The sequence below is a fragment of the Anomaloglossus baeobatrachus genome, assembly GCF_048569485.1.
Source record: "Anomaloglossus baeobatrachus isolate aAnoBae1 chromosome 5 unlocalized genomic scaffold, aAnoBae1.hap1 SUPER_5_unloc_5, whole genome shotgun sequence".
Lineage (NCBI taxonomy): Eukaryota > Metazoa > Chordata > Amphibia > Anura > Aromobatidae > Anomaloglossus > Anomaloglossus baeobatrachus.
This window is the reverse complement of record NW_027441809.1, coordinates 1,047,081-1,072,291: the sequence shown is the minus strand read 5'-3', so window position 1 is coordinate 1,072,291 and position 25,211 is coordinate 1,047,081. Positions and strand designations below refer to the sequence as shown.

Here is a 25,211-nt window from a genome sequence, read left to right as displayed (position 1 = left end):
ACAGGTCGAAACGCGTAGGAATTTGCTCCTCTGTCTCACCTGCCTCTATATTTTTGTTCTGTACTGATGGAAGATTTTAATCATTAAATAAAGAAATTGATTTTAAGTCGATTCTCTCCTGGAGTTGCTGGAAAATTCTTCTTTTTCTCCACGTGTTCTCCACCCAGGTCAGGGTGTTTCCGTGCACCGGAGGTAAGATCTGGAGTGAAGAGGGGTGAACTGAATTTCTCCATTTTCTGGTAATTAAAATATAAGCCCTACTCTAAAAATAAGCCTTAGTTGCGTTTCCATAGGGAAGTGTCCAAGCATCTAAAAAAGTTAAAGAATACAGCAGGACTCGTCATCAAAGAAAGCAGACACCCCCAAAAGAAAGCAGACCGACCCCCCCAAAACAAAAATCGAACTTACCAGACCCCAAACAATTATAGTTGGCAAGTACCGATGGTGGATGTGCTCGCATACAGAGATCTGTGTCGCTGTCAGGTCGCTCGCTGTTCCAGCTGCATTGCACCGCAGAGCTGTGTATACAGGGACCGAGAAGGCAGAGGCAGTAATAAACCATCTGTGCTTTAGGCCTAAAACACACTTGCGCTTAAAAAACGTACGTGTCACACGTTCCGTTTTTCGGGTCCGTGTTCCGTTTTTTATGGGCGTTTCTCCGGTATGTATGACATCTGTGTGATGGCGTATGCTAGCCGTGTGTGCGTGTGGAATGACTGTGTATGCGTAGGTGTAATGTCCGTGTGAAATGTTCCGTTTGTGTGATGCACAATGTCGTTGATACATGTCGGCTGACAGAAGACAGAGTTGTGCGATGAGAATGAACTCGGGTGAACTTCACCCGACTTCATTGTCATACCGTGGCTCTGTCTGTCTGTCGCGTACTGATTTGCGGTCACCCGTGAAGGACTCACCGGTGACCGCTAATCCACTGAGTGACTGAAGTGAGCAGCGCGGTTAGCGCTGCCGTCACTCAGGTTTCCCCTGGCTAGCTGGAATCCACCCCCCGTGACTGCAACTCACCTGTGACTTCATCGCTGTCACTTGGGCGACTTGCTGTCACAGTTGGAGGATCCAGCAGTGGCCGCGAGTTACCTGAGTGACGTCATCGCTGATCGTGCGACTCACTTCAGTTGCTGCGTGGAGCTGTCAGGAGCGCCGGTTTTCTTCTGCAGCTCCTGACACCTTAATGTAGCAGAGCTGGAAGCGACGCGGGACCTCCGTGGATTACGCCGGATGTGGATGGGTTTTTGGGGGCTTAATAAAGTGGTGAACGAGGGTATTTGTTATTGTTTATTATTTCAAATAAAGGATTTTTTCATTTAACTTACAGGTTAATCATTTGGGGTGTCTCATAGACGCCTGCAATGATTAATCTAGGACTTATTGGCAGCTATGGGCTGCCATTAACTCCTTATTACCCCGATTGCCAACGCACCAGGGCAAATCGGGAAGAGCCGGGTAGAGTCCCAGAACTGTCGCATCTATTGTATGCGGCAATTCCAGCCGGCTGCTGGCTGATATTGTTAGGCTGGGGGCTCCCCATAACGTGGAGCTCCCTATCCTGAGAATACCAGCCTTCAGCCGTATGGCTTTATCTTGTCTGGTAGCAAAATTGGGGGGGGACCACACGCCGTTTTTTTTTAAATTATTTAATTATTTATTTTACTTATTTTATTGATTGGTTGCAGTGAGACAGCTGTCACTCAACGTGGGGGCGTGCGTAACTGCAACCAATCATAGGCGCCTGTGGGCGGGGAAAGCAGGAAGACGAGATTGATTAATGAGCGGCCGGCATTTTCAAATTATTTTTGGCACAGCTGTCCCTCGCCGCGCTGATGATCGGGGATTGGTAAGTATGAGCCGGGGGGGAGAAACAGACCGAGAAAGGTAAGTATACTGATTTTAAAGAAAAAAAAAAGAGCGACATTGCTCGTTTAAAAGCGTACACGGACAAAACGTGCTGCACACGGACATGCTACGTGGGCCGTCCGTGCAGGCACGGACACATTGATTTTAGCGGGTCCGTGCCTGCGTGCTGACCGCCAAAAACGGGCATGTCGGCCGTGTGGGAAAACGCACACACGTACTAACCACACAGACACACGTTCCGTGTGATTTTTCATCTGTGTGCCTTCTCCCATAGGGTAACATTTGTCAACGTGTCTCCAGTACGTGCAAAAATGTACCAAACATGTACCGGAGGCACGGATGTGTGTTGCAGGCTTTATGCAGAGATGGACGGATTTCCTCTACATGTTTGCGTATAGATGCTCTGCTATGTAATGACATTTTAGAACATTACTGCAGTGTAGGAGTCAGATGGCAGGAATGTTTAACCCCTTCACCCCGGCCGATCTTTCGAGGGGTTTTTTTTGTAACTTTTTTATTTTTCAGTCAATTTTGCCATGTTGGGCTTGTTTTTTGCGGAACAAGTTGTACTTTTAAATGAAACGATGAGTTTTACCATATAATGTACTGGGAAATGGCAAAAAAATTCCAAATGCAGAAAATTGCAAAAAAAGTGTGATTGCACGATTGTTTTTGAGTTTTTGAAATATTTTATTCTCTGTGTTCACTATATAGAAAAACTGATGTGTCGGTTTGATGCCTGAGGTCGGTACAAGTTCGTAGACACCAAACGTGAATAGGTTTACTTTTATCTAAGGTAAGGGGTTAAAAAAAATCAGACGTTTGTCCAAAAAAAAGTGGCGCACATTTTGCTCCATTTAGCGCAACCCATAGCGTTCTCATGATCTATGGCTCAGTGACGGCTTATCATTTGTGTCTGAAGCTGACGTTTTTAATGGTACCATTTTTGCGCAGATACTAAAGTTTGATCGCCTGTTATTGCATTTTGCGCAAAATTTACGGTGACCAAAAAACATAATTTAGGTGTTTGGCATTTTTTTGCCGCTATGTTGTTTATCAATCAGATTAATTGGTTTTATATTTTGATAGATCGGTCGTTTCTGAAGGCAGCAATACCAAATGTTTTATATATTTTTTTTTTTTTTAAATCTTTCATTGTCAATGGGGTGAAATGAGCGTGATTTGAACTTAAAGGCGTTTTTTTAAATTTTTGAAAACTTTTTTTACTTTTTTTTTTTTTTTTAACTAGTTCCCCTAGGGGGCTATAAGAATCAGCAGTCTGATCACACATTCATTTCTCCCGATCAGAGCAGCACCGGTCAGATCAGGAAAAATACTCATCTCCTGTAGCCTTCAGTACTTGACTGCTTGTTACAGGACCTAAGTCATGTGAGCTACAGGAGTCATCATATGACCCTGTACTACCATGACAACCATCAGATCCACGTGATCATGTCATGTGACTTCCGTTGGAGGCCTATGAGTAAAGTTTTATGGCAATTGCGATTATACTGGCGCTGTCACATTTTGACAGCGCAATTTAAGGGGTTAACAGGCACGGGCAGATCGCGGATCTGCTCGTACCTGCTAGGCACACATCTCGGCTGTACAAATCAGCTGAGATGTGCGCCTATCTCCGCCGGCTGCCGGCAGCAGCGGGAAAGAGTTAACACTATGAACGCTAGGACATAATTTTACTGCCCGCGGTCGTTAAGGGGTTAAAGTCTACGAGCTCCGAAACCAGTTTAGAATATCTAAACTTTTTAATTTTACATAATTTTTCTAGTTTAGGAGTGAAATATAATGTGGGCACATTTTGTAATGGGGTTAATTTTCACTATTTTGCTGCCTTCATACAAGAAATGGGAGGTAAATTGTGCGTCAGCGAGTGCACAGATCCGTACGCCATGTGTGGCCCTTCTTCTTCCGTTAGAGACAAGAATACATCGAATCCTAATTCCATTGCCCTGTTCTTAACCGAAAAACTGGGAAATGTTTTGTTTTTGCTCTTTCGTACCTACCTACTTTTATTACGGGAACAATTACTCTTTTATTTTTCCGTTCACATTGTTGTATGAAGTATTATGGGGGGTTTTTATTAAGATAATGTGCTACTTTTATCGGTCGGTTTTACTACTTACATAGCACATTTCATGTTGAAATTTTCTTCCCTACTCAAATGATATCTCACCTCCCTTATCTCCATTAATTTTCCATATCAGCTCATCTCCTTCCCATTCAGGTCCTTATAATATCAAAAATTCTCCTGATTGCCCCGTGAAGGATGAATATGGACAGGGACAAGATGGCGGAGAGGATATTACACCTCACCCTAGAGATCCTCTTCCGGCTTACTGGAGAGGTGAGAGATTCTGATGACGTCACATTACATCATTCTTATCTATGGGAATAACAGATGGACAGAACTGGAGAGGTGAGGACTCTGGAAATGTCTGGAGTGAGATTTATTACTGTGTCTCTCCATAACCAGGATTACACAGTAGTGAAGAAGACCTCTAGTGAGCGCTGTCAGGCCCCTGTGTCTGAGGGATGGGGAAGACCCCTGAGCCCAATCACGGGGCCTCCACCTCACCCTCCGATACATGAGGACATCAATGACCAGAAGATCCTAGAACTCACCTACAAGATGATTGAGCTGCTGACTGGAGAGTTGACACTGCTGGGAATGCTGGGACATTATACAGTAACGCTATGAAGGGATCGGGGGTGACGGTATCATTGTATGTGTCAGGTTCCTATAAGGTGTCAGGACGTCACCGTCTATTTCTCCATGGAGGAGTGGGAGTATTTAGAAGGACACAAAGATCTGTACAAGGACGTCATGATGGAGGATCCCCAGCCCCTCACATCACCAGGTAATAGACAGGACTAAATACACACAGCCTATAATTATCTGTATGTAAGGATTGAATTCAGTCCCTGTATGTGTCTCCTCCAGTTCTATCCAGTAAGAGGACAACACCAGAGAGATGTCCCCGTCCTTTTCTCCCACAGGACTGTAAACAAGAAGACCCCGATGTTCCTCAGGATCATCAGGTAGATGGAGAGAAGGTGCCATGAAATCTCCCTATGATGTGTAGACGGCTGTGAAGGTCTTGTGCTCAGTCTTGTTTCATCCACCAGTATTATATGTGTTATACTTGTGTAATGAGACCAGTGGAGATGGCAGGATTAGAACTGATCATAGATGTGACTTCTCCATCTGTCTGTGATTTTTACAATATTTGTTTTAGGGGGAAGATCTGCCCCATATTAATACTACAGCGAATGTGAGGGGTGATGAGCGGAGTAAAGAGGAGATTCCTACAGATAACCGCCCAGGTGAGTAGTGACCACTAAATGCAGAGAAGTCACAGATTCTTCTCAGTCCCCGGCTGCTATGATGTGGGACTAAAAAGAATGAAAATAACTTATCCTAAAAATAAGGTGTAAGAGGTAACCCGTACATCCTAGACATGGGGAATGTGCAATTTATAGTGGAATGCTTACATATTCCATATTATTTACTACTGGTGAATCGTTGATTTCTTGTATATTAGTGGACTACAGCACTTATGTGCAGGTATATTCTAAAATAAGATACCTGTACAAAACCTCTAGATGCAGAGTGGTGTCGTACAGCCCCTTTAAAATATAAGGGTTTATTAGAATCAGTGTGGAAAAATGTTGCTGTATACAGGCCAGATACAGAGGCGGCTCTCCAGCCCCCCCTGACAGTTTTCCTGCACATGTTTGTCTTGCTAAATTCTCCTTAAAAGGGGGCTTAAAGCCCGTACTTACGAAGCGCTCACTGATATCCTAATCAGGCACGAATACTAAGATTCTTTATAGCAAGATACTATTTATTTTAATAGCACATGAATAATCAATGGTACATAGGAATTCGAACTACTTTATAGTCATAGAATCTTACACAATAACAGAAATATGCATCAATATTACTGTTCTGTTGTAGCAATCCTTTCTCATCGGAGGGACTCGATTAGTGTGAGAAGGAACAACCCGGCCTTTTGCATCACAGGAGCGGTACGTACACTTCAGCTTCCTGGAAGGGTTCCCTAATCTCATTAATAGAGTCCGGTCCTTTTATAAGAAACTTTATACCTTGTATTTTCTGAGTGGTTAATTGGTGACCAGCATGTGATTGCTGAGTCATGTTCATGTAACTTGACCACAAGCTGATGTGGGCACCAGCAGCTTCCTGCACATTTCCTGTACATTCTGCCAGTTGACCACTGGCCGACCACAGTTTTCCTGTAGATATAGCAATGAGCCATAAATTTTACATGCTAGCTTCCTTACACCTGTTATTCACTAACCACAAGTTTCCTGACTGTGGAACTGTAAGCGTTAGTTCCTGATAATTGTGGTTTTGCTCAAGATCTATTTGACACGTACGCTTGGTCATAGTGAAATAGGGTCAGCCAGAGGACATCTCTCTCTAATACTGAATTATGGATGGGTCAAATAATATCTAGGATCACTATCTTTTGCCTACGATTTCTATCTAAACAACACTCATTCTTTCAGTCATATCACATTGGTATCACAATCGGTCCTTGATCCTAGGGATTATTTTCCATCATCAGTATTCCACTAGAGGAAGATCACTCGGAAAACACCATACCATGACCAAGAATATCGCTTTTAATAGGACACTATCATGAACTTTGCCACAAATTTTGGTTTCTTGGTTTATTTGGATAAACGTTGAATAACAAATATAATCACTTTCACTACTATGTATATTAAAACTAAAAGCAATATTATCTGAAAAGCTCCCTTGAATATCATGTGATTTGGCATTTGCTCGATATTCAGAGGAATAATTACACATTAGACTTCCCGATATGTTACTACAAGTTTCACTAGTCCCATTTATGAACATATTGGCATAAGGCCATATCATATCATGAATTGTCCTTTCCACTAAGCTGGGTTTAAAAGCATCTACAGTATTTATAGCTGTCCCAAAACTTATTTTTATATTCCCCATAGGGAGGAATCCCAGGTTAGTCAGTCCAGTCTTATTTCTTGGTACCCAAATTCCTCCCTTAAAAGCCAGATATTGTAAATTGGTGATTGTTCCACTTAAATTGCCTTGCCACCATGGAAGATTGATCCATCCCACTACGGGAATGGGTACTGTAGTATTCCATAGACGAACATTTCGAGTGTCTTTATCAGCAAGATCATCAGAACAACTTTTCCACTTTAAGATTTCCTCCATCGATACCGGGATAGCTAGATAAGGGATACTAGTGGCTGTAACCGGAGAATGTGTACAGATCCAGCAATCTGTGTGTTGGCTACTGTTCAGCGCATCAGTTAAAATGTGATGGTGCATCACAAATGTATTCGCCACAGGTTCCTCCTGATGTAGACTTGTCCATCCAACGACCAAAGAGGCGAACATCAAACACAGGAATTTCTCCATCTCATCACTATCGAGCTCTTCCCAGTAACCGATACTATGGATTCCGCTTATTTACAACACCATCTGCAAATAAAGATACACTATTATTCTCGTAAATAACATTTTTCTTGGGGAACATATTCCCACTTCTCCACTCCTCGTCTCATTATCAGGAGAGTACGATCTTTTCCGACCGCTATTACCTCTGCCTCTGAGGGTGGTCCTTGGAGGTTTTGAATCCATATTTTTGCTCCTACATTTGTAATATTAGAGGATCCAAAACCTTTAGTACCCTGTATTGTTAATTCTGCTGGGGCAGTTCCTTCTCTTATTTCAGACAAGTTTATTGGAATTATCAACATGTGAGCCACCTTCTGGTGTTTCATCAATATCAAAGCTTCATTTCCCAAATTTAGCATCAGTACCTTGATTTCTCCCTGATAATCTGCATCTATTACCCCTCCCACCACTATGGCTTCTTTTAACACTAAACTAGAACTAGTGGCTATTTGACCATAATGATCCTTTGGCATCTGGCAACCCAATCCTGTTGAAATTGGTTTTACCTTCCCTGGGGGTACCACGACAGTTTCCAATGTACTGAGGTCTAAACCTGCTGAATAAGGTGTCGCTCTTTCTGGTGTGCCCAAACAGCGGTACCTTGCCTTGTCAACTGCTGGACTGACTTGTCTGATGGCTGCTGCTTTATCTGCTTCTGAATTAAACAAACCTTCAAGTGAGTTAGTAGGGACATGAGCATTGACATGAAATACAGTGGTCTTGGTCGATTGAATAATCTCTTCCATGTCTTGCCACACTTCATTGCCCCAAATCTCTTTTCCATGAATTAACCATTTGTGTTTTTTCCATCCCATCATCCATGTGGCTAATCCATTTGCTACTGACCAAGAATCGATATAAAGATGACACTCTTTTCCCTGTTCAAAAGATAATACCAAGAAAATGGCATAGAGTTCTGCATATTGGCTACTTTTACCTTCCCCTTCTACTGACAGAAATTTTTCTAATCTGGGATTATATGCAACAGTTTTCCACAACCTTTTTCCACTCACATAACAAGCCGATCCGTCTGTGAACAATGCATGTGTTTGTTGTTGTTCGGTTAAATCTTCATATGCTTTCCCCCACTTCACCGGGAATTCTTCCTTCAACATTCGGGTATTAAATTCCAGAACGGTTTTCTGGCCACCTAATTCTATCATCTTTTGTTCCATCTGGGAACCTTTCCTCTGCATCTTTAGATTACGCTCATGCATCTCGCGATATGCACTTGCCAAAATCCAGATGTGCCGTCCTAAAGATACTACATCACCTGCTTTCACAGGGACACTACTGAGTACATTAACAACATCAGTAAGCTCACTACCCTTGAGCTTATCCTGCAATTGTTCTACCAATCCACAAGACACTACATCACCTGCTTTCACAGGGGCACTACTGAGTACATTCACAACATCAGTAGACTCACTACCCTTGAGCTTATCCTGCAATTGTTCTGCCAATCCACAATTGACCAATTCATGTGCTATAAGATTGTAGGGAGCCTCAGTCCAGCCGAGGATCTCCACAACAACCTTAACATTATCCTTAAGTTTTCCGAACATTTTGACACTATGCAAATATATGTGTTTTAATTTCTAAATTACAAAAATTCATTAATTACTTCTTATGGAAGTAATCCTGCCGACTATGCCAATTTATGTCTTGCTAAATTCTCCTAAAACGGGGGCTGAAAGCCCGTACTTACGAAGCGCTCACTGATATCCTAATCAGGCACGAATATTAAGATTCTTTATAGCAAGATACTATTTATTTTAATAGCACATGCATAATCAATGGTACATAGGAATTAGAACTACTTTATAGTCATAGAATCTTAAACAATAACAGAAATATGCATCAACATTACTGTTATGTTGTAGCAATCCTTTCTCATCAGAGGGACTCGATTAGTGTGAGAAGGAACAACCCGGCCTTTTCCATCACAGGAGCGGTACATACACTTCAGCTTCCTGGAAGGGTTCCCTAATCTCATTAATAGAGTCCGGTCCTTTTATAAGAAACTTTGTACCTTGTATTTTCTGAGTAGTTAATTGGTGACCAACATGTGATTGCTGAGTCATGTTCATGTAACTTGACCACAAGCTGATGTGGGCACCAGCAGCTTCCTGCACATTTTCTGTACATTCTGCCAGTTGACCACTGGCCGACCACAGTTTTCCTGGAGATATTGCAATGAGCCGTAAATTTTACATGCTAACTTCCTTACACCTGTTATCCACTAACCACAAGTTTCCTGACTCTGGAACTGTAAACGTTAGTTCCTGATAATTGTGGTTTTGCTTAAGATCTGTTTGACACATATGCTTGGTCATAGTGAAGGGTCAGCCAGAGGACATCTCTCTGATACTGAATTATGGATGGAGGATTTTAGCAATATACAGGACTAGATCCACAGTGGAAGTATCATAAATAGCTGGACCAATAGCTTTGTAACAATAACATAAGCCAATAGAAGGATTAAACCTAAAACATAACTTTTAATATTCAATGTATAAAATTGAACAATCGTTCAAGTCATAAGTTAAAACCAGGATTCACAATCGTACCTGTAATGGGACGATTAACCAGATCCCAAATATCCACAATTAGGATCAAGGATAAACGAACTGCCGCAGCTGACTTCAATCTTACATAATTAAGTGTCAAGAACCAAATACACTTACTTCAGCTGTAAAAATACATAAGAGGTTTCGCCAAAGATCCTAAATAGAGAACCTATCTAAACATGTATAATAGGCAGATTAGTTATATTGAGAAACAAAGCTGAGTTTCTCTCTCACAATAAGGAATGGTCTTACCAAATCCCAAGATGTTAGGCAGGCATTAGTAGCAAGTTACCGGCTCCAAAAACAGGGGGGCTGTCTCCCAGCACTTCAAATCCCATTTGGCCAGATAACCTCAGTCAGGCAATTTCAGTGGTTCCCACTCCCAACGTTTCACAATGGATCATCAGGGGAGTCCAAGTGGGATATCAGCTGTGGGCGTCATTAAGTCTTGCTTTAACATGACCCTCCACAGATGCCCGGTTCACTATAATAGCAATAAATACATGTCAAAAAATGCCCTGGGAACTGCCATATAGGCTCCGTTTATCATGTCCCATGGTTAACTCACCGCATCCAGGTGTATGTCCAACCTAGTTCAAGATTGCCGCGCTTTGCATTTGGAGTACGCTCCAAATATAGCACCGCGCATGCGCGGATTGGTTGAAATGATGACGCGCACCTCCCATCATGCCTCCGAACCGGAAGTGCGCGTCATTCAAGGCGGCGTCGCTTGGAAAGCGTCATCCTCCTCACCCGATAACGTCATATCCGGGTGGGTGGAACGCAAACAGCCCCATTGAAAGGTGGATGTGTTGGCGCTGCCTAGCAACCTCGGTTCACAGGACCGAGGCTGTGTTTCTGATTGTGCGGCACTGGGCACAAGTCCCCAAGAATGCCGATGTATATTAGCAATATCACAGGTCAGGTTTATGCTCATATTAAGTTAAAATAGACCTAACTGTGTTTTCCTGGTAATGCTCCGGTTTAGGGCATTGGCCGAAGAAGCCCTTTGTTTTCTTGTAATCTCTATGTATTTTTCTCTGCTTCACATTGCTTTGGCCGTCCCGGCCTAGTGCGTTCTATTTTAACTTAATATGAGCATAAACCTGACCTGTGATATTGCTAATATACATCGGCATTCTTGGGGACTTGTGCCCAGTGCCGCACAATCAGAAACACAGCCTCGGTCCTGTGAACCGAGGTTGCTAGGCAGCGCCAACACATCCACCTTTCAATGGGGCTGTTTGCGTTCCACCCACCCGGATATGACGTTATCGGGTGAGGAGGATGACGCTTTCCAAGCGACGCCGCCTTGAATGACGCGCACTTCCGGTTCGGAGGCATGATGGGAGGTGCGCGTCATCATTTCAACCAATCCGCGCATGCGCGGTGCTATATTTGGAGCGTACTCCAAATGCAAAGCGCGGCAATCTTGAACTAGGTTGGACATACACCTGGATGCGGTGAGTTAACCATGGGACATGATAAACGGAGCCTATATGGCAGTTCCCAGGGCATTTTTTGACATGTATTTATTGCTATTATAGTGAACCGGGCATCTGTGGAGGGTCATGTTAAAGCAAGACTTAATGACGCCCACAGCTGATATCCCACTTGGACTCCCCTGATGATCCATTGTGAAACGTTGGGAGTGGGAACCACTGAAATTGCCTGACTGAGGTTATCTGGCCAAATGGGATTTGAAGTGCTGGGAGACAGCCCCCCTGTTTTTGGAGCCGGTAACTTGCTACTAATGCCTGCCTAACATCTTGGGATTTGGTAAGACCATTCCTTATTGTGAGAGAGAAACTCAGCTTTGTTTCTCAATATAACTAATCTGCCTATTATACATGTTTAGATAGGTTCTCTATTTAGGATCTTTGGCGAAACCTCTTATGTATTTTTACAGCTGAAGTAAGTGTATTTGGTTCTTGACACTTAATTATGTAAGATTGAAGTCAGCTGCGGCAGTTCGTTTATCCTTGATCCTAATTGTGGATATTTGGGATCTGGTTAATCGTCCCATTACAGGTACGATTGTGAATCCTGGTTTTAACTTATGACTTGAACGATTGTTCAATTTTATACATTGAATATTAAAAGTTATGTTTTAGGTTTAATCCTTCTATTGGCTTATGTTATTGTTACAAAGCTATTGGTCCAGCTATTTATGATACTTCCACTGTGGATCTAGTCCTGTATATTGCTAAAATCCTCCAATAATTTGGGCTGTCATATGGCAGGTTTTTTATCGACGGATATTGATACTAGGCAATGGGCCTCCGAGGCCAAGGATGTGTTCTCTGAGAAAAATCTGGTATTGAAGAGGTATACACCAACCCTGAGTGGTGCTTTCAAGGACCTCACCAGGGTATATAAGGAGCGGATAATATCCTGGTGGGAGGTCCAATCGTTAGAAAGCTACCTTAAAGATAGAATAGTCCCCAGACACCTGAGGATAACCCTCCAACCAGGTTATCGTCAAAAAAATCCAGAGTTCATAAGCAGATGGGAAAAGGAAGCCACTGACAGCTCCCTCCGGCTTATGAAGCTCCTTTTGGATGAGGAGAGGAAGAACTTGTTGACTCTTGAAGACTCTTTAAAAGAGCATATTGATATAACACGCAAATTCTCCAGTGAAGGAGAGTTTGCAAATAAAGAACTTGTATTACAAGGAGTCATTGAGAAATTCCAATACAGATTGAAAGAGAGAAAACACAAATTCTACATCAGGGACCTCCAAGATTTCAAAGATAACAGAGTGTATGTCCCCTCTAATAATCGAACTACAAGGCAAAGTGAGACCGATTTTTCATCTACAGACGCTGAGCTGTCTGACACTGATATTAGGTACAAGCCTCCACAACAATATAAGAAACAGAGGGGAAGAGGACGAGGAAACTACAGGGGAGCTAACTACAATCAGGGCCGGGGGGGTTTTTTAGACAATCAGTATCACCTGAGGAGCAAGGGGCTGCCAAACCCCATATAACAATGGGGGGAGCTCCCCAGGTGATCAATTTGTCTGCCAGACCCCTTAGTAACACTGAGCTATTGGTTCTTAACAAAGGCTTGTCCTTTGTCCCCACTACTGATTTCAATGAGTTTACAGCAATTAAGGATCTCAACTTATTTGCTAGACGTCTTAAGTGGAAAAAATTTTTTGATAGACAAAATGAGAAATCATCAGCCGAATTGGGAATTCCAGGAGAACTCCTGGAAGACGTAAGATTACTCTTCCACCTGAGTGATACTAACCCCAACGACCTAGGTGAAGGGCCATTCACAGACCTAAAAAACAGAAGCATGAAAACACCGCCTACCTATGCAGAGACAGATGCAATAGATGTCTTCGTCAATTTGGTGACAGAGGATATAAAAAAGAGCATTGGAACATATAGGGGTCCATATAACCTGTCAAAAACGGAGATGCAGAGTTTACAAATGTTAGAAAGGGACTCCAGTATCACCATTAAGCCCTCTGACAAGGGGGGCAACGTGGTGATACTGGACTCCCAAGACTACAAGAACATCTGTCTGGAGATCCTCAGAGACGAGGCGTGTTATACCAGACTTGATTCAAGTCCAATTCCAACATATAAAAATGAACTAAGGAATATGTTGGATGAAGCTCTTGGCTTGAATCTTATCAGCAAAAATGAGTTTGACTACCTATTACCTTCCTTTCCAGTAATGGCAACATTTTACATCTTGCCAAAAATACACAAAGGATGTAACCCGTTGAAGGGTCGTCCTATTGTGTCGGGTATTGGTAGTTTAACAGAAAAATTAAGCATCTATGTTGACAGGATCCTAAGACCGTTTGTGGTGTCTCTTAATTCATATCTGAGAGACACAACTGACTTCCTACGTAGAATTGACGATGTCTATTTAGAGGAAGGCATGCTCTTATGTAGTATAGATGTGGAAGCTTTATACTCATCTATCCCCCACGAGGCGGGAGTGGAGGCTGTGAGGTACTTTTTGAGTACTAGAGGGAACCAATACAGGCAGCATAATGACTTTGTCATTAAAGCCCTTACCTTTTGTTTAACCCGAAACATCTTCACCTTCGATGGGAGGGTCTTCCATCAGCTCAGGGGGACTGCGATGGGGACGTGTTGTGCCCCATCGTATGCTAACCTCCTCCTGGGCTGGTGGGAGGAGAAGGTGGTTTTTGGTGGCCTGATGGACACGGAAGACGTCGTCTTATGGACTAGATACATTGACGACGTCTTCCTTGTCTGGAAAGGCTCGGAGGCGGAGTTCTATACCTTCATGGCCAAATTGAACAATAACAACATTGGCCTACGCTTCACCTGTGAAGTGGGTGGAGACAGGCTGGCGTTTCTCGACGTTTTAGTCGAGAGAGGACCAGAGGGTCGTCTTGATACAACAACCTATAGAAAGGCCACCTCATCAAACTCCCTTCTCAAGTGGGAGAGTGCTCACCCTGTTGCCCTTAAAAGGGGGATCCCTAAGGGACAGTTTATAAGAATGCGGAGAAACTGTTCGGATAATGCGGCCTTTAAGGCACAGTCGGATGACCTGGTGGGACGCCTAAGAGAGAGGGGCTATCCTGAGCAGGTTATTAAGACGGCCTACAATTCCACATGCGGCTTGGATCGGAGCTCTTTACTACACTCCAACAACCAGGATGTCACCACCATGGACACCTTAAGGTTCATTACAACGTTTAATAACGGCTCAGTGGATCTAAGGAAAATACTACTGAAACACTGGCCCATATTACGTATGGACCCAGCAATCAATAAATACCTCTTGGACTACCCATCTGTCACTTATAGAAAGGCGAGATCTTTGAGTGACAGATTGGTCCACAGCCATTTCCAGGAGAAAACAGCCAAAAGAAGTGAAGTAAAGGGCTGTTTCAAATGTTATGATTGCATCAATTGCAAGTATATGGAAGAAGGAAAGGACTTCAAAAACTTAACAGGTAGTAAATCATACTCCCTGAGGTCACTCATAACTTGCAAATCAAAGGGGGTAGTGTACAAGGTGAGCTGTGGATGCGGCAAGTTGTATATAGGAAAGACCATCAGGGAGCTGAGGCGTAGAGTGGGGGAACACAAAAACGACATTCTGAATAAAAACGACACACCAGTGGCTAGACACTTTAATGCTTCACATAATGGTGATTTGGGAAGCTTTAGAGTGATGGGCATCGATTTGATCCACCCCCCCCTACGTGGTGGTGATTGGGACAGGATCATTCTCCAGAAGGAATGCTTCTGGATTTATACTCTGGGTACCATGGTACCAGCTGGTTTAAACGAATCACTCTCCTTCTCCCCTTTTCTAGGAGCACCTTAGAAATAGGGGCTTCATGTAGAAGGGAGAGCCGACGCCCGAGTGGGGGCACCAATGGGGCGTGGGTTTTAATAGGGTGCCGACCCCCACATGTTAGGTAGGGTGCATCTATACCTAGGGTCAGTGATCAGTGTGCACCTTAGTCTCACCCCCCCCCCCCCACCCCAGATGAAAAAATATGTATAGCTGATCCTGCCCCAATTTGTATCACATACTAACAACAAACAAACGATATATATTTGAATATCCCCCAAAAACCCCCTGATTGCCGCCGCTTAGCCTTAGCCCTCTCTCTGGGGGTCCCACGGTTTACTGATTGACCTAACTGTGTTTTCCTGGTAATGCTCCGGTTTAGGGCATTGGCCGAAGAAGCCCTTTGTTTTCTTGTAATCTCTATGTATTTTTCTCTGCTTCACATTGCTTTGGCCGTCCCGGCCTAGTGCGTTCTATTTTAACTTAATATGAGCATAAACCTGACCTGTGATATTGCTAATATACATCGGCATTCTTGGGGACTTGTGCCCAGTGCCGCACAATCAGAAACACAGCCTCGGTCCTGTGAACCGAGGTTGCTAGGCAGCGCCAACACATCCACCTTTCAATGGGGCTGTTTGCGTTCCACCCACCCGGATATGACGTTATCGGGTGAGGAGGATGACGCTTTCCAAGCGACGCCGCCTTGAATGACGCGCACTTCCGGTTCGGAGGCATGATGGGAGGTGCGCGTCATCATTTCAACCAATCCGCGCATGCGCGGTGCTATATTTGGAGCGTACTCCAAATGCAAAGCGCGGCAATCTTGAACTAGGTTGGACATACACCTGGATGCGGTGAGTTAACCATGGGACATGATAAACGGAGCCTATATGGCAGTTCCCAGGGCATTTTTTGACATGTATTTATTGCTATTATAGTGAACCGGGCATCTGTGGAGGGTCATGTTAAAGCAAGACTTAATGACGCCCACAGCTGATATCCCACTTGGACTCCCCTGATGATCCATTGTGAAACGTTGGGAGTGGGAACCACTGAAATTGCCTGACTGAGGTTATCTGGCCAAATGGGATTTGAAGTGCTGGGAGACAGCCCCCCTGTTTTTGGAGCCGGTAACTTGCTACTAATGCCTGCCTAACATCTTGGGATTTGGTAAGACCATTCCTTATTGTGAGAGAGAAACTCAGCTTTGTTTCTCAATATAACTAATCTGCCTATTATACATGTTTAGATAGGTTCTCTATTTAGGATCTTTGGCGAAACCTCTTATGTATTTTTACAGCTGAAGTAAGTGTATTTGGTTCTTGACACTTAATTATGTAAGATTGAAGTCAGCTGCGGCAGTTCGTTTATCCTTGATCCTAATTGTGGATATTTGGGATCTGGTTAATCGTCCCATTACAGGTACGATTGTGAATCCTGGTTTTAACTTATGACTTGAACGATTGTTCAATTTTATACATTGAATATTAAAAGTTATGTTTTAGGTTTAATCCTTCTATTGGCTTATGTTATTGTTACAAAGCTATTGGTCCAGCTATTTATGAATTATGGATGGGTCAAATAATATCTGGGATCACTATCTTTTGCCTATGACTCCTATCTAAACAACACTCATTCTTTCAGTCATATCACATTGGTATCACAGTGTTCTACTATTTGGTCATATAAGATGGTTGCCTAGATCTCTTGTACAGATCTCTGCACCTGATTGTCAGGCAAAGATCGAAGAAGAGCACTAAAGTAGTTGCCCTGAAATGGCAATGGATTTAACAGGAGAGTAATGCTTATATTATAATAATAATCTTTATTTCTATAACACCAACATATTCATGTGCCGCCCCCGTGCCAACAGTCGGCGCTGCTCGGGTCCGGGCCTTCAGTGGTGGTGGCTCGAGGCTCTCCAGACCCGGGGGTCTCGCGGACATGCCGAATAAATGGGGGGACGTTAATGTACGGGCTAGGCCGTATTAAGTTCGTGACGCCACCCACGGTGTGGTGAATTGAGACACCACCGCTGCTGTGATGGGGCACCCGAGGGAGGTTTAGCGGCAGCAAGTTGCTAACCCCTTCGTGGGCAGGGATGGTGCCCCCGGGGCCCAGTGGCTGCAGTGCAGGGTGTAGCGACGCCAGGGGAATGCGTGTTTACTCACAATGAATAATTCACACAAGTCTCTGGTAAACCAAGGTGATGGTGGCCGGTGCCACGGCCGGTTGCATTCAGGTCCCCCACCCGGCTGGTGGTCTCTATCCTTTTTCCTCTGCACTGTTTTGTGTAAGAATGACTTCATAGTGTGAAACGTAGGAGTCCGCTCCTGGCTGGATGTGGCCTGAGGAGCCGTGCCCGCAGACGCTGGCCCGTGGGATCTATGGGCCCTGGTGGTGACCTCTTATCCCTATCGGTGGGCTGTTGTCTTCTATGAGGGACTTTGGGTGGGACAGAACCTCTAGTCCTGGCTTCAATCGGTTAATTAACCAGGTCCACTTGCTTCTGGTCCTGGCTTCAGGGTCCGAGTACCCCCCTTGTGCTCCGGTTTCCGGGTCGGTTCCCTGTGTTGGTACCGGAGGGCTACAACCCTGTCCCAGTCCACCTCGGTTCCACTGAGCCGTCATCCAGTCTCCTGCTGACGGAGACCACCGTCTGCCACCTAGCCAGAGGCACCAGGGATCCTACCCTGGAACCGTTCAACTTGAACTTCTCTGCTGGAGCTACACCTCCGCCCTGGGCTGTCTAAACCCCTAGGTGGGCATGTCCTAACCGCCTGGTCACGCCCACTGGTGTGTCTATCTTTCCCTATGGGCGGGTTACTAGGGTTTCAGGTCGGCTGTGTGTTGCCTAATGAGGGAAGGTGTTATGCGGGGGCCTATTTGTGACTACCTGGTTTTGCCAGGGCGTCACATTCATATTTACAAATCAAAGGTTAATATACAAACAATCATAAGTAGTTAAGCCCCTCCCTCTAAGTGGTAATCCCAGGTCCCCCCTGTGATCCAGTGTGTTCACTACTCCCATTTGCTGCCTCTATATTGGCCACAAACGTTACAGCAATGACTGGCACAGAGCAAAAGAGTCTGAGCAGTGATTAGCTAGTAGTAATGATTACCCTTGCTGCAGCATTAACGATTCATTGGAGAAGGGAAAGTCTAGTGAGGGGGAGGCCAATTAATAGAGAATTACAGTAATCAAGGCGGGAGTGGGTCAGGACCACAGTGAGGGTTTTTTAGTTGTTTCCATAGTGAGAAAGCGGCGGATTCTAGAGATGTTTTTCAGGTGCAAGCTGTCACGGGTTGATAGGGGAACACAGGGAAGCCTATACTGGCCCTAGAGTGAGCGTAGGGGCTCAGCCTTAACATCTAGAGGTACCCTTGTTGGTAGGGAGGTCCAGGCCTCCAAGCTAGGACATATCTCCTGTCCTTGTCTCTGATGTTAAGACCCCCCTACACAACCCACCACCCGGGGGAAAGGGACAAGAACCAAAGTAAACACCCCACTAACAAAAATGATAAACAGGGGTAACAACTACTCGTACACATGGGAACCACAGACAAAGGGACATGAGACATGAGGGAAATATACAGAAAAGGGGGGGAATGAAACACACTATTGGGGAACATCCATACCATTTAACCAGCACACCTAGAACTGCTGCAGCAAGCACCAATGCTGCAGCCCACAACACAAGTCTCAGAGAGAGGAAGGAAAATACCAACTCCTTCCACCTCCTGGCCAAGGTTCCAAATTATGAAAATAACCTGCACCCTTTGGTGGAAGTTGAGGGTATTTATAGGGCCTGGGCTTGGTCCCAACTGGAAACACCTGGCCAGGAGTCAGGAGCTGCTGGAAGGTAAACTGACATTAACCCTCTCCTCCCCAAAGGAAAGGGAATCCATTTAATAAACTTAGTCCCACAAGAAAAAGTGAGACTCAGAACCTGTCACAAAAATCTGCAACAGAGGAAAGTTCATGACACAAGCGACAAGTCACCGAGAGATTGTGTATAGGAGGTGAAGGGAACATCGGTGTCAAACATAACACCCAGACAACAAGCATACGGCCTAAGCGTTATCATGATGCTGCACACAGAGAGGGAGATGTCAGGTTTAGGGAGGTTAGTAGATGAAGGGAGTAGAAGCTCAGTTTTGGAGAGGTTAAGTTTCAGACAGAGAGCAGACATGATGTTGTAGACTGCGGATGGACAGCCACTGGTGTTCTTTAGTACAGTGGGGGTGAGGTCAGGGAATGAGGTGTATAGCTGTGTATATTCATTTATCACATTCTACCACTATTTTAACAACATGATAAAACCACTTTACAAATTTACTTTTTCAGTTTTACACTTTCAGCAAAGTCAGAGCTTCTTCATACATAATCGTATTGCTCCTCCATTCTACAGTAAAATGCATGTGGCTGTCAGGGATTGTGCCGGACTGACCCCTCTAATAGTACTGACTGACAGGCTCATTTATGATTCTCCACTGACAGTCTTACTACAAAATAGTTGTGACCAACGCTCTGAGACATGAACCTAGGAAGATGCTGACTTCAACACTGAATTGGGAAACTGCTTGAGCCGATCCTGGTGGCCTGATATCATTCTCTAGTGGTCCTTGCTAAGTGGTCTTCAATTAGAATGTGAACTGTTTTGTCACCATTACCTTAGTGAATAATGAAATTTTGCAACATGACTTGCAATGTTAATGCACTTTGGATATAGTTAAAAAATAAACTATACATTATTGAAAAAGTATTAACAGTGTTATTCTTGACAGGTGACTGTATTAGGAGATCAGAGGGGCTTCTGACTTCTTCAGACATTCAATCATATGATCTTGGTGTGCCACAAGACATATATGAAGAACATTGCGTTATCCCAGCTGTATCCTCAACGCTTCAGAGCAAAGATTTACCATCTGATCCTATTAAACAGGTCCTATCTTCTGATTCATCACAGCCTATTAAGGAAAATAAAAGTCACAGAAAAGATGTTAGAATTACCATAGGAACGAAGACCTTTTCATGTTCAGAGTGTGGGAAGTGTTTTAATTGTCAATCAAACCTTGTTGTACAGAAGAGAACTCACACAGGGGAGAAGCCATATCCATGTCCAGAATGTGGGAAATGTTTTGGAAAAAAATCTAAACTCATTACACATCAGATAACTCACACAGGACATAAGCCATTTTCATGTCCAGAATGTGGGAAATGTTTTACAACTAAATCAACTCTTGTTACACATCAGAGAACTCACACAGGAGCTAAGCCATTTTCATGTCCAGAATGTGGGAAATGTTTTGCAAAAAAATCAAATCTCATTACACATCAGATAACTCATACGGGACATAAGCCATTTTCATGTCCAGAATGCGGGAAATGTTTTACAACTAAATCAACTCTTGTTACACATCAGAGATCTCACACAGGGGAAAAGCCATATTCATGTTCAGATTGTGGGAAAGATTTTACTCGGCTATCAGGTCTTCGTTTCCACCAGAGAATTCACACAGATGTGAAGCCATATTCATGTTCAGAATGTGGGAAATGTTTTGGAGAAAAATCAACTCTTGTTAAACATCAGAGAACTCACACAGGAGATAAGCCATTTTCATGTCCAGAATGTGGGAAATGTTTTTTAACTAAATCACATCTTGTTAGACATCAGAGAACTCACACAGGGGAAAAGCCATTTTCATGTTTAAAATGTGGGAAATGTTTTACAACTAAATCACATCTTGTTACACATCAGAGAAATCACACAGGGGAGAAGCCATATTCATGTTCAGAGTGTGGGAAAGATTTTATTCGGATAGGAGGTCTTCGTCTCCACCAGAGAATTCACACAGATGTGAAGCCATATTCATGTTCACAATGTGGGAAATGTTTTGGAAAAAAATCAACTCTCATTACACATCAGACAACTCACACAGGACATAAGCCATTTTCATGTCCAGAATGCAGGAAATGTTTTACAACTAAATCAACTCTTGTTACACATCAGAGAATTCACACAGGGGAAAAGCCTTTTTCATGTCCAGAATGTGGGAAATGTTTTACAATTAAATCAAATCTTGTTATACATCAGAGAACTCACACAGGGGAAAAGCCATTTTCATGTTTAGAATGTGGGAAATGTTTTGCAGATAAATCATATCTTATTAAACATCAGAGATTTCACACAAGGGAAAAGCCTTTTTCATGTCCAGAATGTGGGAAATGTTTTACAACTAAATCAAATCTTGATACACATCAAAGAATTCACACAGGGGAAAAGAAATTTTCATGTTCAAATTGAGGTAAAAGTTTTGTGTGTAAATCACATTTGATTAAACATAAAAAAAAAGAAAGGAAGAAGCCATATCTTTGTTGAGAATGTGAGAAATTATTTTCTTTCAAAACATCTCATGTTAAATATTAAAGAGCTCACATAGGCGAGAAGCCATTTTCATACCCAGTAAGTGGGAAATATTTTATTTCATTAAATGTTTATTCTTTTTATCAAAAATTAAGAATTTAAGTAACTTTTTTTTCCCCCACAAAAAATGTAAGAGCCAAAAAACTTACAAAATACTGTAGCATTTTTTGTTTTGTACAGTAATTTTTATTACGATTTTCAAAAGTTTAATAGGGAAGAATAAAGTAAAAATCAAAACCATAGATTATATAGTTTGGGGGAGGTAGGGAGTGAAGAGTGATGCTAAAAAGGCGACATTTTCTGAGACCCATAGCGTTCTCATTTCTCGGGATCTGGGGCTCAGTGATGGTTTACTTTTTGTATCTTAAGCTGACGTTTTTAATTTTACTATTTTTCTGCAGTTGCTAAGTTTTGATCGCCTGTTATTGCATTTTTAAACAATATTGTAGTGACCAAAAAACTTAATTTTGGCTTTTGGAATTTTTTTCTCGCCACGCCGTGTACCAATCAGATTAATTGATTTTATATTTTGATAGGGCATTTCTGAAGGCGGCAATACCAAATGTGTATTTTTTTTTATTGTTTTTAATTGTTTTATTTTCAATGTGGCTAATGGGAGATGATTTGAACTTTTTAGATTTTTTTTTATTTTTTTCATATTTTTTTAAAACTTTTTTTTCCTTTTAATGGTCTCCCTAGGGGATTTATCACTGCACACTGCGAGCACTTGTTAATTTCTGCTGATCAGAGCAACATCGCTATGATCAGCAGAAATGCAGCATTCCTGTGAGTACCGGTGCTCTGTGGGCTCTCACAGGATGGGAGTTATGGTAGCGTCAGGGTTATCAGCTGACCATGCGCTACCATGTCAATACCAAGGTGCCCTGTGATCACGTCACAGCATGATCCCCATTGTGGCCATTTAAATCTTGCTGTCATCGCAATCTAAAGGGTTAACAGGTGCGGGTGGATCAGATCAGTAGAGATGTGTGAGGATTACCACGGGCTTGCCGCCGGAGCCTGCGGTAACCAGGGGGAGGCGACCAAGGGTGTACCAGTAAAAAAAAAAGGGAGGATATGACAAGCGCTATATATACTTGCATTGTCGCTTATTATTTATTTTTTAGTCCGCGATAAACCCAATAATTAGTCCAAGGTTAATGTTGTTTTTAATCTGTATGTTCCTAAATGAAAATAAAATTCCATAAAATTTTGCTTAGTCCTTAAAAATCTTCTGGATTTTTCTTCTTTCATCTTTTAAGGCAGGCACAAGTGGGATCTTTGTGATTCGGGTGCCGCGCTCCTGCTTATTTTGTCTGGCCTATAATTGTTTGCATGTATATGAAGGTTCTCACAGGTCCCTGAATGGCCCCCTTGTTTCATTCAGTCCATGGTCCAGTCACCTAGCGATGTGTTAGGTTATTTAATCCCTTTTTCCCTTCATCTCTATAGCAGTGTAAGGCACTGTGCTCCTCTATGCCTGGACAGGAACTGGCACTATTCACGATACACGCGATCGTGTCAGTTCCAGTGTTTGGAGGTCCCTCCCTAGTGATGTGTGTGCCCCCTCCCCTGTGATGTCTGTTCCCCAGCCCCTCTTGTGATGTGTGTGCTCCCAGCCCCTCTTGTGATGTGTGTTCCCCCAGCCCCTCTTGTGATGTGTGTGCCCCCAGCCCCTCTTGTGATGTGTGTGCCCTCAGCCCCTCTTGTGATGTGTACGCTCCCTCAGCCCCTCTTGTGATGTGTACGCTCCCTCCAGCCCCTTCCGTGATGTGTACACCCCCAGCCCCTCTTGCGATGTGTATACCCCAAACCCCTCTTGCGATGTGTACGCCCCCAGCCCCTCTTGTGTTGTGTATGCCCTTCAGCCTTTCTTGTGTTGTGTTTGCCCCCAGCGTCTCCTGTGACTTATACATCTACATCACATTGGAGATGCTGGGGGCATATACATCACAGGAAGTGCTGGGGGCATACACGTCACATGAGACACTGTGGATATATACATCACAGGAGGGCCTGGGGGCATATATATGTCCTCAGCCCCTCCTGTCATGTATGTGCCCCCAGTGGCTCTTGTGATGTATATACAGCAGTCCAAGTGTCTCCCATGTAATGTGTGTGCCTTCAGGAACTCCTGTGATGGATATACTGCAGTCCCAGTGTCTCCTATGTGTTATATGTGCTTCCAGCGTCTCCTGTAATATATATACATCGTCTGTTATGTGATGTATATGATTTACCAATCTTATTATCACAAAGAGTTGACTGCGCTCCAGACCGAGACAAACCTGGGAAAACAGTTGTGATAAGAAACTTGATTAGTATCACCAAACATCACAGCCGCATCAAAGAGAAGCATCTCCAGCTGCTACAGTGGGGGTGAGGTAATTAATTGTTTGACCAAATATAGCAGATTCATTTTCACATTGATAATTTTGTGCGGCCCCCGAAGGTTGGTAAAAATTTCCAAATTGCCCCCAGCAGTAAAAAGCTTCCCCACCTATGATCTAAGGAGTTAAAAAAAACCCAGACATTTGTCCAAAAAAGTGACGTACGTTTTGTGCCATTTTCCACGACCTGTAGCATTATGATTTTTTGGGATCTATGGCTCAGTGACGGCTTATTTTTTTTGCATCTCAAGCTGACTTTTTAACTGTACCATTTTTGTGCAGATGCCACGTTTTGTTAGGCTGTTATTACATTTTGCGCAAAATTTGTGGGGACCAAAAACCGGAATTTTGGCATTTGGAATTCTATTGCCGCCGCCGTTTACTGATCAGATTAATTGATTTTATTTTTTGATAGATCGGGCATTTCTGAACGCGGCGATACCAAATGTGTGTATCTTTTTAACCCTTTAATTTTCAATGGGGTGAAAGGGGGGTGATTTGAACTTTTAGGTTTTTATATTTTTTTTTTTAATTTTTCAATTTTTTTTTTTATTTTACATTACTAGTTCCCCTAGGGGGATATAAGAATCAGCAATCTGATCACTCTTCCATATCTGTTTACCACAGCTATAAACACCAGATATGCTCATCTCCTATCTCTCACAGCTCTTGGCCGTGTGAGAAAGGAAGTAAGTCATGTGAGCTACAGGAGCCATCACATGAAACTGTGCTACCATGACAACCATCGTATCCACGTGATCACATCACGTGACTTCTGGTGTTGGGCGATGAGTAAATGGAACACTGCGACCATTATTATAATGCCGCTGTGACAGTTTCACAGCGGCATTTAAGGGGTTAACAAGTGCGGGCGGATCTGCTCGTACCTGGTAGGCACACATCAGCTGTATAAATCAGCTGACATGTGTGCGGATCCCCCCGATTGCCCGCGGCCAGTTTTGCCATGGTCGCTTGTGCAGTGTGAGCGGAGGCGTTATCTTGCAGGAACAAGATTCCTTTGGACAGCTTGCGGCACCTTTTGACCTTCAAAGCTGCCTTCAATTGTTCCAAAAGTTCAATGTAATACCTTGCATTGATGGTGGAACCCTTTTGAAGGTAATCCACTAGCAGCACGCCCTCCTTATCC

The 25,211-nt window shown here is 43.4% G+C and overlaps 1 protein-coding gene across 1 annotated transcript; it reads left to right on the top strand.

The window, feature by feature from the left end:
- Positions 1–4,414: 4,414 nt before the first annotated feature.
- On the top strand, positions 4,415–22,891 carry LOC142259276 (uncharacterized). Its single transcript, XM_075331755.1, has 4 exons — positions 4,415–4,748; positions 4,832–4,929; positions 5,127–5,214; positions 20,035–22,891. Exons 1-4 carry the CDS (start codon positions 4,616–4,618, stop codon positions 21,552–21,554), a joined length of 1,839 nt encoding a protein of 612 aa, XP_075187870.1. The 5' UTR covers positions 4,415–4,615; the 3' UTR covers positions 21,555–22,891.
- The last annotated feature ends 2,320 nt before the right edge of the window (positions 22,892–25,211 follow it).